This window comes from Phyllostomus hastatus, unplaced genomic scaffold (assembly GCF_019186645.2).
Source record: "Phyllostomus hastatus isolate PE091 unplaced genomic scaffold, TTU_PhHast_1.1 phas_contig_113, whole genome shotgun sequence".
Classification (NCBI taxonomy): domain Eukaryota; kingdom Metazoa; phylum Chordata; class Mammalia; order Chiroptera; family Phyllostomidae; genus Phyllostomus; species Phyllostomus hastatus.
Genome location: NW_025333530.1, coordinates 7,934,826 through 7,949,353, shown reverse-complemented (window position 1 = coordinate 7,949,353; position 14,528 = coordinate 7,934,826). Strand labels below are relative to the sequence as shown.

General features: G+C 43.2%; 1 protein-coding gene across 5 annotated transcripts in view; it reads right to left on the bottom strand.

The window, feature by feature from the left end:
• Positions 1 to 14,528, bottom strand: part of DIXDC1 (DIX domain containing 1) — a 72,016-nt gene that overhangs the window by 24,311 nt on the left and 33,177 nt on the right. For 4 of the 5 annotated variants that reach the window (XM_045839978.1, XM_045839976.1, XM_045839985.1 and 1 more), the window contains 4 exons: positions 8,939 to 9,064; positions 6,677 to 6,908; positions 5,973 to 6,080; positions 45 to 157 (listed from right to left, as the gene is read on the bottom strand). In XM_045839978.1, coding sequence (XP_045695934.1) covers positions 45 to 157; positions 5,973 to 6,080; positions 6,677 to 6,908; positions 8,939 to 9,064 — 579 coding nt within the window. Of the gene's footprint in view, positions 1 to 44; positions 158 to 2,691; positions 3,154 to 5,972; positions 6,081 to 6,676; positions 6,909 to 8,938; positions 9,065 to 14,528 lie in introns of those variants that run through there. The other variant, XM_045839997.1, reaches the window with a different exon arrangement.

Genomic DNA, 14,528 nt, shown 5'->3' with positions numbered 1-14,528 from the left:
AGGGCTATTCCTTGAACCAACCCAGGCAGGCTGAGAAATAGTACCTGTCCTGTTCTCTATTCCTTCAGAGGGAATAATCACAAAATCTGTCTTCTCCTCTGACTGGGTGATAATAGATTCACTCTTTGCACTGTGGATAGGACTGGGAGAAGTCAGGCTGTGATAAAAGAAAAAGAAATAATTATTATGAACATTTGTCTAGAAGCCAACTTTTATAATTTATCCCAGAGACATGTTCTTATTTATCTTAATCCTACTGCCTAATGCCATACCTGGCCCACAATAAGAACAAATACCATACTTTTGAATAAATACACTCATTGAATGAAATGAATGCTGAATAAATAAATGACCCAGTCCTAGGAAATCTTTTCTACAACAAGGCTGCCTTTAAGCTTAATTGATTATGAAGAAATTTATCAGAAGGATGGGTAATCAAGCATTTTAAAGAGTTTCAGGTTTTGTTTTGTTTTATTTACTTACCACCACCACCATCCCTGGGACCAAATTCAGAGACTGATGTAGTATGTGTTTTAGTATGTTTGGGAAACTGAAGGAAAACCTGTTTCCAATACACTGATCCTACACAGACATAAGCAATATCAGCAGAGTCATCATAGCAAATCAGCTCTGGGCTGATGGATGCCGAAGGAGGGAGTGGAGTGGAAGGCACCTCAGCAGGGAGAAACTGTAGAGTGTGGACAGTACCAGGACAGATGAAGGGGCAGTGATATTTCAACAAAGTTAGAACATGATATGGAAAAGGGTAACAGATTTGTCAAAAGGAGAAAAGGCCTGCTTGGAAATTGTTTACTTGATTTATTCCCAGAGTTATTTATATTTCTATCACACTTTTCAAACTGTCATTAGAAAACTCACAATAATTCTTAAGTTCTAGTAAAAATTACTAGTCTTGGAAGGAAATGTTCAGGTTTTTAGGGAAATGGGATTTTAAATCTCCAGAACAAAAGCAAATCTGTAAGACAAGATGGGGGTGTAAAGCTAATGCTTCCATCTGAAGAGCCACTTTTCTTTCCATTGCACCTTGAGAACATCGGCACTGAAACAATCTCAGGGGCTGTGGGGTCTGCAGGCCCAGCCCCCTCTCAAGAATTCTTTACAAATCCATCACCTAGACAACAGTGACAGTGTCTAGTATTCACTGACCCACTTAATGTGCCCCTGAAGTCTCCCAGGCTAATCCTCACAGCCACAACCAGGAGTTAACATTTCTTCTTCCTAGAAACAGTAAAAACAAGAGGCAAGCACAGTGGACGTGGCTAGAGAGTTCAAACCCCATGAAGCAACTAGAGGACTAGGGTCTCATCCCTGTCATTGTCCAAAGTTTAAAGCCTTCAGTGGGAATGACCTCAACTAGTAACACATTCTCATCCCAATTAGAACACAGAAACTTTTAAAATTGCTTTGCTTCTTCAAATTAAAGAAAAGCACTTAACTATATTTATAGATCTACAACCTGAACAGGCATGAGGGATGAAGAGTTGTAAGAAGTGGTATTTAGAAAAGGTAATTGCTTTATGGAACTCTTGTCCACCTTTCACTGCATAGGCAATCTGATTCCAGGCCAATGTGAATTAGCTGCTGGAAAAACACTAGTCTAAAGGTACTATGTCATTTATAAGGAAACAGGTTTATGACTGCTTAGGCCACAGCTTTCCCTTCTTCCAGAAATTGGAATCCAAGTGCAGAAAGAGGTTTGCAACAGCTGCTTCTCTTTGAGAAATAAGACTTTCTCAGCTGACTAAGTGCTATGAGTGACATGTCCCACTGTCTGCATTTGGCTGGACCACAGTGGGTAATGTGTGAGACAAAGGTGGGGTTGGGAAGGGTGGTGTGAACCTCGGATGCAGGAAAACTGCTTTCCTAAAAGCAGAGACGCATGCTCAGCTCCACCTCCTCCCTCCTGGGTGAGCTGTCTCCCATATACGGGCAGAAGGAGGCGGATGTCTGCATATCCAACCCCACCAGGGGAGTGGCAGAGCAGCCAGAAGAAAACAACATTTCTCATTCTTGAATTGAGACTGCCAGTGTGTGAGGCCAGAGAGCTAAGACCATGAAACTAGATGGCCAAGTTAAAACAGAAAGGACTTGAGGGGTAAAAAAATCCTGAGGCAAGAAGAACCTCATGAATGAGGATTAAATGTGCATTAAATCCTCTGCCTCAAGTGAGAGAAAAGTATTTTCACACTAATTAATTATACGCTATCGGCTCTCCCCAATTAGCTTTACAACCTTATTTTATAAACAAGTAATCTCCCACTTGCCATCATAATCCTCTCAAATCAGAGAATAATCGATATACTTCTTAATTCCCACAGGTCTAACACCTCTCCAACCTTAATTTATCAGACAAGCAGAGATACTTGCAAAGTATAGACAAATCAATTTTTAAAAAATTGGTAAAGAATGATAAGAAAGAGATCCTCTTCCCTCAAGAGCCTTCCCTTAGCAGAGACAAGGCAGGGTACAGGGCCACCTTGCCTTTCCCTACGCTGGCTCCAGCTCCCCCAACCTACGGTATTTCACAGTGATGATCCCAAGCCAGCAGCCTGTTCTCCCCAATATAGCGCCCCCACCACCCCTGTCTTCCTCTGGCCAACAGCATCCAACAGTTCTGGCTCAGCTCCCACCTATGTCCCCACCTTCAGAACCAAAGTGGCCTCAGCTCACCATTTGACTTGCGTCCCTCCCATGGTCCCTGTCCTGGCTCGGCTTCAGCAAGCCTGCTTCCCTGGGTGAAGTGGGAGGCTGAGAGTCACAGCGGTCCCGAATTCGGGCATGTCTCCTCGAGCTGGGGCCCAAAGAATGAGTCCGCAGGCAGGCCGACAACCAGAGCTGCCGGCCTCTATCGATCACGGAAGACAGAAGGAAGGACAGAGAGGCAGGCGTCTCAGCTCCGGGGACCGCGATGCTCCCGGGTCTGAGGCACGCTGCCCTGGCGGCTCAGACACAGCTGCAGCTGGGTCTGGGCGGAAGCCGCGTGCGCTCGCAGGCTGCCGGCCGGAGGCGCATCATGGTCTCTGTGGCCAAGCGGCTCCGGGCTGCCACGGGTTGTGGGCATCTCAACCCATCTCCGACCTCCAGAAACGCTCCTGCGGCTCCGCGGTCAGGTTGAGTCCCGCCCGGGCTGCAAGCAAGGGTGCAGGCAACCCCAGCTCCGCAGCGCCACCCCTTGTCCCTCCCTGCCCTTCCCTCCCCGCCCCTTCCCAGGCTGTCACACGTGGCTGGGTATCGAGGCTTGAACCCAGGTGGGCACCGCGGCCCAGGGATCGGCAGAGGCGGGGCCAGGCTTACTGCTGGGGCAGGCACACAGGTGGCCAGCATCCCCAGACGGGGCTGTGGTCCTCATCCTGAGATCCCCAGATCTAAAAACCTTGCCTTCTCAACCCAGAGCCCTCCCTTTGAGGCCAGAGAGGTCGGGGTAGGGATTACTCAGCTCCTTCGGGATATGGTCCCCCTCACCCCAACCCTCCGACGTCCATCTCCTCCCACCTTCCTCTCAGTCTTTTCAGGGTTTTGTTGTTGTTTGTTTTTGTTTTGTTTTACCAACTAGGGAGCATTTTGCTGGGATACAGAGAGAGGCTGGCCTCTCTTGGAAGCAACAGGCCGGCAGAGTGTCTCTAGAGGATCTAGGGCATGGAATTAGACACTAAGCGCTATCTTTCCAATCTAAACCTAAACTTCCCTCTGTTCTGAGTCACATCTCTGGGGTCTCCTGGCCTTCACGCTCACTGAATCATTAGATAGGCTACCCTTGAGCAAGGGTGGAGGAAAGGGGCAGAGAGTGCCCAAGCCTGCTCGGTCCCAGCCAGCGAACTAAGGGAGAGGCAGTGTGCTGACTGAGCACCCTAATGAGCTGAGTGAGAAGTGAGCTTAGAAGAAAATAATAAAATCAGAAAGGAGTGAAAGAGAGGAATGTAAACTATTCTGAGCCTCTCCTAGAAAACTGTCACCATCATCCCTCCTGCCTCTGCCCCAGTCTGCATTCTGACAGAGAGAAAGCAGGTGCTCTCAGGAAGAAATCCAGACCCCTTCCTCTCTCTCTCCTCCTCACCACCCCCGCACCCACCACCTAATGCAAGCACTATCATGATGGCACAGAAAAGCAAAATGCCTGTAGCCATGCAGGAAGCCATAGGTCTCAGTATACAGTGAAACATCCTTTGGTTCTGTGCCAAGTGATGGGGAAACTCAAGAGTTAAAAATTTTTAAGCTTTAGCTTATAACTAAAAAGCTTAATGATTAATGCACATAGAAAGCTGTCATTCCAGGAACTGGAACACAGGACTGGACCAACCCTGACTCTAGGAAGCCTGCAAGCAATTCAACCTTTGTGCCCCAGGAGGACTGCAAGACATAGAGATGGTATTTGAGCTATTGTACTCCAGGGAGAAAACGTCTGCAGCCCAGGATGCAGATAAGGAATCATGGGTCAGCAGATTAAAGGATGCTAGAAAAATCGCTGGACTGCAGCCTTTATCTGATTAACCTTTTCCCCTGAATTCCAAACCCCTTACCTACTTTTTTCCTGAATTCAAAACCCCTTACCTACCCTCTTCTTATCCTTATAAAAAGAGTCAGCTTGAGATGAGATGTTAAGATGGTTTTCAGGGTACATAACCCACCATCTCCTCAGATCTACAGCCATCTGAATAAAGCAGCCATAACGATTCAATCCTTGTCTCTACTTATTGGCTTTGGCAGTGGCAGGTAGCATGAACACCGACTTTTCCAATTTCATAAGTGGCAATCAAGGAAGAAATTGGTTTTCTTTGGGGTGAAGAAAATGTCTTCAAAATGGATAGAGGTGATGGTTGTACATTACAAATACCACTAAACTGTACACTTTAAAATGACTAACGGTTAAATTTATGTTATACCTAACAAAGCACATCTAGACTAAACCAACTATTGTCAAACAAACTGATAAGAGTGGGGGAAAGCATACATATTAAATGTGAAAATTAAGGAAAGTTGAGCAAGGTTACCAATATAGTAAAATGCTAGAAAGAATTCCATGTGACGTCAATAAATTAGGGAATTGTACATGGAGCTAAGATGAAACTTTATGAGAAAAAGAAATAAGAGGGAAAAACAAAGACACAACACATAGAAAATAAAGAACAATTTGGCTTAACTGGACTAAGCTGGGGTGACCTAAGGAAAAAAATGGTCAGAATCGCATAAATTAAATATGGTTCAGCAATGAAATGAAGTTAATAAATAATCTAAATAATCATTTTAATAAATGATCTAAAGATGTGTTTATAGAAGCATGGTTTACAGGAGCCAGGAAAGGAGTCTTTTCCTGCCACTATACTTGGTGTTGATCAGGCTTTTATGAGAACACTATGTTCTCTTCTGGTCTCTGCACTTGGCTCTCAGGTATATAGACAGCCTTTCAGCTAGAGTCACATACATCATTAGCTCACTCAAATATGTACTAATCTGCCACAATTCCCAGCTCTATAAATGAAAGTTACAAACATTCTAATGCTCTAAGACAACTCTTCTCATTTTCTCTTGCTATGAGCTTTATATAGCCCTTGCAGGCAGAGAAACACTGCGATGGAACTGGTTCTCATAAACACTGGCAGCTGATACACAAACATGAGAACCACCAGGCTGAGCCATGACAGGTCCCAGTCATGCCCTCCTGTGGACACAGCCAAGCACTGGCACTGGGGCTCTGCACAAAGCTTCCACATGTGGGAAGTTCACCAGCATCCCACCCTAACCTCCTCCCAGCACAAACACGAGGCGGTGCTGAGGGCTACCCCTTTAAAGTCCAATGTAAACTGAGGGAAAGAGAAAGGGTTTGGGTGCCTTTATGGCCTGTCATCTTGCTGTTTGAGGACAACAGGCCGAGAACCCCAAGAATCCCCAAGAATCCCCAAGAATTCAGCTTTGAGCTAGGACTTTAGTAGTGAATCATTGGAGGCCACAGTTACCTGGAGCTGCTAGACTCAGACGGGGACCTTTGCTGCCCTTCATACTGCTGCACCAGAGCCCGCACGCTCCAGTATGGATTCTCAATCTCCTCATCCATGCTGCTGTTCCTAAAGACAGAGGACAGTAGCAAAGGAAAGGATGTCAATCCTTCAGGTCAACTCAAGAAGAACTGGCAGATGGCCACTTCATGAGCACTGTGGGGAAAAAGATAAGTAAGGCAGAGCTCCTGCCTTAAAGATACTTGAAACCTAGCAGGGAAGACTGACACAAAAATATGTAATTTCACCAATCTTTTCTACATCTCAGGGTCATGCTTAGCAGAAACACAACTGCCAAAGCTCCATAACTTCAGGACAGCTTGACCTTCAGGACACAGTTCCAGGAGAGACTCTCCCAGATGAACTGGAACATTGCTCCCATATATCTCCCAGTGAAGAAAACACACAGTGTCACAGGCATGTATTTAAAATTCTGGGCACCAGAGCAAAACATAACATATGTAATTCCTGTACTTTCTGCTAAATGCAAACACAGCTCTCTAATAGAAAGGGCTTTTCTTGTTTGAAGTGCTCTCTACAGCCTCTACCTCAAGCTCTTTGCTGCACAGTGCACCTGTTTAGGTGATATTTTCATCTACTGCACACTATCATTTAAGAGAAGAAATATCAGAGTCAAGTTGCCATCCTCAGATTTCTACCCTTACCTCTGTCTGTATCGAAAGACATCCCGTCCCGACTGTGACACATCATGACACACATCAGCCAAGGCAGCAGCTGCTCCCTGGGCCACAGCAGTGGCACAGTGTGGCTGGTGACTCTGCAGAGGGGCTCTGGAGTCCCGTCCTTGGCTTACTGTCCTGCCAGGGCCAGGTTTGAAATGAGCTGCCAAGGCAAGGACCAGCCTCATGATAGACTTCAGGTTTCCTTCAACAATATCTGAGGGACAGAGCAGACCGAGAAGTCCTCAGAGTGGGGTGGAGAGCTCAGAACTCGCTTACTCAGTATGTACTTGCTAGTGGTAAAGGTGAGTGAGGCAGGCAAGGTGTCTGTCCTCTCAAAGCTGCATTCAACAGGGAGACAGAGAAGATTTTAAAGCAATTACAATCAAGTACAGTAATATGTTATGATAGAAGATGTACAGGATTCTTTGGAGGCTCAGAGTAGAGGCATCTTTTCTAGTCTAAAGGGCTCAGGGATTTCCAGAGGAAGTGAGTTCTAAACTGAGACATGACTGATGAATAGTGGTTCATCAGATGAGGGAAGAGAAGGAAAGGAATATTCCAAGAAGAGGGAATAGCAAGTATGAAGGTCTAGAGGCGAGAGAAAGCAAGACATACAAGAGTTGCATTGGCTGATATGGGACCTGCTAGCCACATTGAGCCCATAAAAGGCAGCAACAGTCTGAATTGGAGTGGCTGTAAGTGTAGTACTTACTTAACTTACACACACAAAGAGAATGAAAAATATCTCCTTAGATATAGTATAAGAAGTAGAATGCAAAATCTCATTAATATTTCTTTATATTGATTACATATTGAAATAATATTTGGGATATACTGAATTAAATAAATTTATTATTCAAATTAGTTTCATGTTTTTCTTTTTAAAAATGTGGCTATTAGAAAATTTACATTACACGTGTGACTCACAGATTTCTGTGGCTCAGCTCTGTGGTAGAGGAACTGAAAGAAGTCCAGCGTAGTGAGAGCTCGGAATGCAGGAGGAGAGAGTGAAAGATGAGGGGATGGATCAGAGGTCAGGTTAGAAAGAGCATGACAAGCCATAGGGAGGACTTGGGTTTTATCCTAGGGACCCTCATATGCAAAGTACTGCATGAGCACATGTACTCTTAGAAAGATCATTCTGGCTGCAGTGTGGAGAGCAGACAGAAGGAAGACAGAAATCAATGCAGTGGGACTAAATCAGGAAGCCACTGCACTTCACTAGGTAAAAGACAATGGTGTCCCGAGTGGCAGCTTTCCCTCAAAATAGCTGACTTTAATGGGCCACATCCCCAAGCCCACCCCTCATGAGGACCAGATGAGAGAGATTATTGCATTTTAAATTTGCCCTAGAAAAAGAGAGGAATGGAGGCAGAAAAAAAATGTGATAGGTCTGGTGAAAGTTAATGTAAAAAATAGGTAAATTCTATTTTTGTTTGTTTGTTTCATGGCCTTTTAAATATGCAAGGTTTTGAAAGGACTGACTGACAGCTCTACCCTACCTGAATGACCCCAACACAGAGAACATCAATAGCCCAGCATGAAAGGGGTGCTCCTGCCTGCCCCCATTCTCACCAGAGCCACAGGTAATCAGGCCCAGAATCTGAAGCTGAAACAGAACCAGATTACCATCAATTCTAGAGAAATGGCAAGAGGACTAGGGAGCCTGAGCTTTCTGAGGACACCTGTGCTTCCCCGTAGCCTGAGCTCAAAATGGATTGAGAAGTATCCTCTTCTGGCCGAGTGGCTGTAGGAGAGCGCATGCACAGATGTTACAGAGCCCCTTTCAATCTGCCAAGAATGTTCTGTGATGTCAAAAAAAATGCTAGAAAATACTTTCCGTCTGGAAAACTAGATGGAAAAAAAATGCAGGCTGTTATCATTTGAAATAATTCTTAGTCATGAAATTCTAGAAGTTGAGAAAAATAATCTATCCTCACTTTTGATAACTTAATAGATATTCCAAATTTAATACCCCAATTTTGTGATTTCTTGTCTATTTTATGTCCTATACACAGTCAAGTAAACTTTTATTCAGTTAAAATGAATAGAGAATGTCTATGGTCTATCTTCACCCAGGTTTCCAAAGTAGTCAAATTTTGATAACTGCTCTGTCCCAAGAACATTCTTCATAGGAAAATGACATGAGGCCATGAGCCTGATCCTCCTCCTGTCTGTCAGAACTCTGGGCTACACGACCCAGCAACTCTTAGCTGAAGACCCAGAGCATAAAGAGGCACTGACCTTTAGCTGAAGTCTGGTGCATACGAATCTTTTTGGAGGCCACAAACTGTAGCACCTTCTCCACATTATTCTTCATTTCCTGTTGGTTTCTAGGGCTCAGTTGTACCCCATTCAGCTTTTCTCCTGCTGTTGGAAAACAGAAAATATATGAAGTTACAGGGAGTAATATTATCAAAGTCTCATATGGCCAGACACAAGAAAAGGGAATATTTGATGTAAAGAGTAAGATATAAATAGATACATAAATACAAATATGTAAGTGAGTTAAGCCTGGTATTTGTAATTTGGATGGGGAATAGGAAAATAAAAGTCTTTTGCAGGGTGTGCAAATTTTTAAGTCTATTACCAGGGGTCTATAAAGTTACTGTGTGCACATGTATTCATTCAACAAATATTCATTAAGCACCCACTGTGTGCCAGACACTGTTCTGGGCACCAGAGAAACATTAGTGGACAAGGCAGACAAAGACTCTTCCAACAACAACAAAAAGGAACAAAAATATCATTAATTAAAAAGGAAAAGGTCCCACCCATCATACAGTTTGTATCTGCAGCAATGACAGCTGACCAAGGCAAGGAGTAAATGTCCGACCTAACTTCAGGTAGTGATAAGTGCTATAGGGAAAAACAAAGAGGTGAGATCATGGCCTCTCTGATAATACATTTGGGCAAAGACTTGAATAAAGTAAGAGATGTTAAGATTTGAGGAGGAAGCATTTCCAACTGAAGCATTTCCAACAGTCCAAGGTAGGAATAAGCTCTGCCTATCTAAGGAACAGCAATAAGGCCAGTGTGGCTAGAAGCAGGAACAGACAGGAGTTGAGTCCCAGGAGGAGGCAGAGATATAAGCAAGGCCAGGTCATGTAAGCTTGAATTTTATTCTAAGTGTGATGAAGAGCCAATGGTGAGTTTGAGGCAAGAGAATTACATGATCTGATTTATGTTTCAAAAAGTTGACTCTGTATAGACATAGATTATGCAGAGACGAAACAAGGAGATTTTTTAGAAAGAAAATGAAAACAGTCAAGGCAAGAGTTAATGACAGTTTGGGCCAGAGTGGAAGAGGTTGCCAGGTGAAAAGGCAAGATACTGGGAAAATCTTTAATATAAAGCAGACAGCACATGTGAAGACTGGATATGATACTTAAGGAAAAGAGAATTAAAGAAAACTTCTAAGTGTTCCACTTTAAGAGCTAGGTGAATGGTACTGTGATACATTACTTAGATGAAGAAACCTGGAGGATAAACGGATTAGTGAGAAGAAAAACAAAAAAAGTTCTGATGAAGATTTTTTAGATATTCAAGTATGCTTGACATTTCAAAATGCTGAAAGGGAGTTGATATTCATGTCTAGAATTCAAGGAAAAGTTTAGGATAAAGATATAATATATACTGGAAAGAAATCACTTAGGTATAGAGAATATTTAATGGCTAAGGACTGAACCTGGAGAACTTCAAAATTCAGGGTCTGGAAGAAGGAGAAAAGCCAGCAGAACCATCAGCTAGTTAGGAAGGAGCAAAATGAAGTCCACAGGGTCTTGGAAACCAGGTCAAGAAAATGTCTGGTTGTCCTTTTGTTTTGTTGATTTATTTTGTTTTGTTTTTGCCATGCAGAAGCTTCTTAGTTTGATGTAGGCCCATTCCTTCTGATGAACTGGATAAAGAAGGTGTGGTATACATATTCAATGGAATACTACTCATCCATAAAAAATATGAATTACTGCCATTTGCAACAACATGGATGGACTCTCATGGATGAGAGTATTAGGCTAAATGGAATAAGTCAGAAGGAAAAAAACAAAAATCATATAATTTCACTTGTATGTGGAATTTAAAATAAAAAGCAACAAACTCATGGATACATTCAACAAAATGGTGGTTACCACAGGGGAAGAGGGATAAAACCACCCTGCCTGGTTTTACAAGCTGTAACCCCCCATGGCCAAGGCTGAGTGAAAGACCTTGGGACCCTAAACCACTAAGGAGACAAAGCTTATCTCCCTGGCAGAGCTGCCACCTCTGCCCCCTTTTACTTCACCCTGAGCATTGGCCCCCAGTGCACAACCAGTTAGCCAATGACAGGTAAGATTCCCCAAGGGGGGAATGACCTAAGACAAGCAATGGTCACAAAGGGGCCCTCAGGGAAGGAGTTGGGGACCTATAGAAAAAAAAAGGTGAGGGACCCTCGCCCCTTGGCTTAGAGGTAGCCTGAGTCCTCATTCCGTCTGTGAGAAGTCTCCTAATCTCTTGCCTGCCTTACTTCCCCTGCCTGACTTAAGCCTGAAACAATGATGGAGGGTGGTGCAGCCCTGTGCTGGAAAGGGTGGGTTCCCTGGGGCAATCAGGCCTAAGAAAAAATGCATAAAATCCTGTGAAACCTGCTTTGTTAAGAATGCCCTCAGTTTTCTGATAAGGGTCCAAGCAGGAAATGAGTTTGTTTCCCTAAAGTTTTATAGCCCTTTAGCTAACTGACTCTGACTCAGAATAAGCCCTCATAGTTCTTTGTATGTTATCTATTGTTTGATCCTTACTGCCTGACAATGATTGATGAGCTTTACCTGTATTTCTGTGAAAACTGAACCCAATAAAAGCCCACTGAGGAAAAGGCTCCTGGCCCTTCTCCTTTGAGAGGCTGGCCACCTTTCCTCCCCAAGCAGATCATGTGTTGGTAGATTTATTTTCATCTGTGGTGGCTGGGGGGGGGGGTGGTGGCCCTGCAGGCAGGGGATGACCAAAGGATAAACAGGGTAAAGGGGGTCAAATATATGGTGACACAAGGAGACTAGACTTCAGGCAGTAGGCACACAATAGGCATGCAGGGGTGTCCAACTTTTTGGCATCTCTGGGCCACACTAGAAAAATAAGAGTTGTCTTGGGCCACACATTAAATACACAAACACTAACAAAAACTGAGGAGCAAAAAAAAAAAGGTTGTAAGTAAATTTACAATTGTGCATTAGGCTGCATTCATAGTCATCCTGGGCCACATGTGGTCCCTGGGACATGAGTTGGACACCCCTGCTTGATAGAGTGTACAGATGTCCTATTATAAAGATGTATGCCTGAGGTTCCAGCCAAGAGGAAGATGTCAGCTGATACACTTGGCCTCCTTGCACAACCAAAAGAAGGAAACAACCAATTTTAAAACAAAAAAAACAACCAGAACTGCCAGAAAATTGAACTGTATGTAAGTCCAACAACCAAGGAGTTAAAGAAGAAACATTCATCCAGATTGGTGTGCCAAGACAAAGAAAAATGGCCCAAATGAAGAACCAATCAAAACTCCAGAAAAAGCTCTGGCTAGTGTGGCTCAGTGGGTTGAGTGCTAGCCTGAGAAACAAAGGGTCATTCGTTCAATTCCCAGTCAGGACACATGTTTAGGTTGCTGGACTGATCCCCAGTAGGGGGCACACAAGAGGCAACCACACACTGATGTTACTCTCCGTCTCTTTCTCCCTTCCTTCCCTTCTCTCTAAAATTAAATAAATGAAACCTTAAAAAAAATTCCAGAAAAAGAACTAAGCAACAAGGAGATAGACAACCTATCAGATGCAGAGTTCAAAACACTGGTAAGCAGGATGCTCACAGAAATAATTGAGTACAGCTGCAAAATAAAGGAAGAAGCGAAGGTTATAAAGTGAAATAAAGCAAAACATACAGGGAACCAAAAGTGAAAGGAAGGAAACCAGAACTCAAATCAATGATTTGGAACAGAAGGAAGAAACAAACATTCAACTGGAAGAGAATGAAGAAATAAGAATTAAAAAAAAATGAGATAGTTAGGAACCTCTGGGACATTTTTAAACATTCAAATATCTGAATTATAGGGGTGCCAGAAGGAAAAAAGGAAGAGTAAGAAATTGAAAACTTATTTGAAAAAATAATGAAGGAGAACTTCCCCAATCTGGCAAAGGAAATAGACATGCAAGTCCAGGAAGCTCAGAGAGTCCCAAAGAAATTGGACCCAAGGAAGACCACAACAAGACACATCATAATTACATTATCCAAGATTAAAGATAGGGAGAAAATCTTAAAAGCAACAAGAGAAAAGGAGACAGTTACCTACAGAGGAGTTCCCATAAGACTGTCAGCTGATTTCTCAAAAGAAACCTTACAGGCAAGAAGGGGCTGGAAAGAAGTATTCTAAGTCATGAAAGGCAAGGACCTACATCCAAGATTACCCTATCCAGCAAAGCTATCATTTAGAATGGAAGGGCAGATAAAGAGCTTCCCAGATAAGGTCAAGTTAAAAGACTTCATCATCACCAAGCCCTTATTATATGAAATGTTAAAGAAACTTATCTAGTAAAAAAGAAGATAAAAAATATGAACAGTAAGTCCTGGCTGGTATGATTCAGTTGATTGAGTGCCAGGCACCCTGTGAACCACAAGGTTGCCAGTTCAATTCCCAGCCAGGGTGCATGCCTGGGTTGCAGGCTGACCCCCAGTAGGGGGTGTGTGACAGGCAACCCCACATTGCTGTTTCTCTCCCTTTCTTTCTCCCTCCCTTCCCCTCTCTCTAAAAATAAATAAATGAAATCTTTAAAAAATATATGAACAGTAAAATAACAACAAAATCACAACTATCAACAACTGAACCTAAACAAAAACAAACTAAACAAACAACTAGAATAGGAACAGAATCACAGAAATGGAGATCACATGGAGGGTTGTCAGTGAGGATGGAGGGGAAATGGGGAAAGAGGTACAGGGAATAAGAAGCATAATCGGTAGGCACAAAATAGACAGGGGGAGGTTAAGAAGAGTATAGGAAATGGAGAAGCCAAAGAACTTGTATGTATGACCATGGACATGAACTAAGGCAGTGAGGGAAATGCTGGAGGGAAGTGGTTGCAGGGCGGAGGAGAGATAAAGGGGAGAAAAAAAATGGGACAACTGTAATAGCATAATCAATAAAATATACTTAAAAAATAAAAAATAATGTTTACACCTGAAACTTATATAATGTTATTATTAATCCGTGTCACCCCCCTAAAAATTTTAGAAATTGTGTGAGCCCTGCCCTAACCTGGTAGCTCAGTTGGTTGGGATGTCATCCTATAACTGAAATGTCACAGTACAATTCCTAGTCAGGGCACATACCTAGGTGGTGGGTTTGGTCCTGGTTGGGGTAGAGGCAACTGATAAATGTTTCTCTCTCACAATGAAGCTTCACCCCCTCTCTTTAAAATCAATGGGCATGTCCTCGGATGAGGATAAAATTATTTTTAATTGTTTGAGCCATGGCACAGTGGCTCAGTTGGTTGGAGCACTGTCCTGTAACCAATAGGTTGGGAGGGTTGATCCCCAGTCTGGGTGCATATGAAGGGCAGCTCATCAATGTTTCTCTCCCACTCTCTCTCTCCTCTCTCTAAGATCAATGAATATATCCTCAGGTGAGAATTTTTTTAAAAAATCATTTGAAGGAGGGAGTGATCAATTGTATAATGTTCTCCAAAGCTGAATAAAATGAGGACTGAGACCTGGTCACTGGCTTTCTAAGGCAGAGGTTGTGGCCTTGAGGAAAGCAGTTTTAATAGAATAGTGGGACCAAAAGCCTAATAAGGGTGGGTAAAGAATGAGTGGGAAG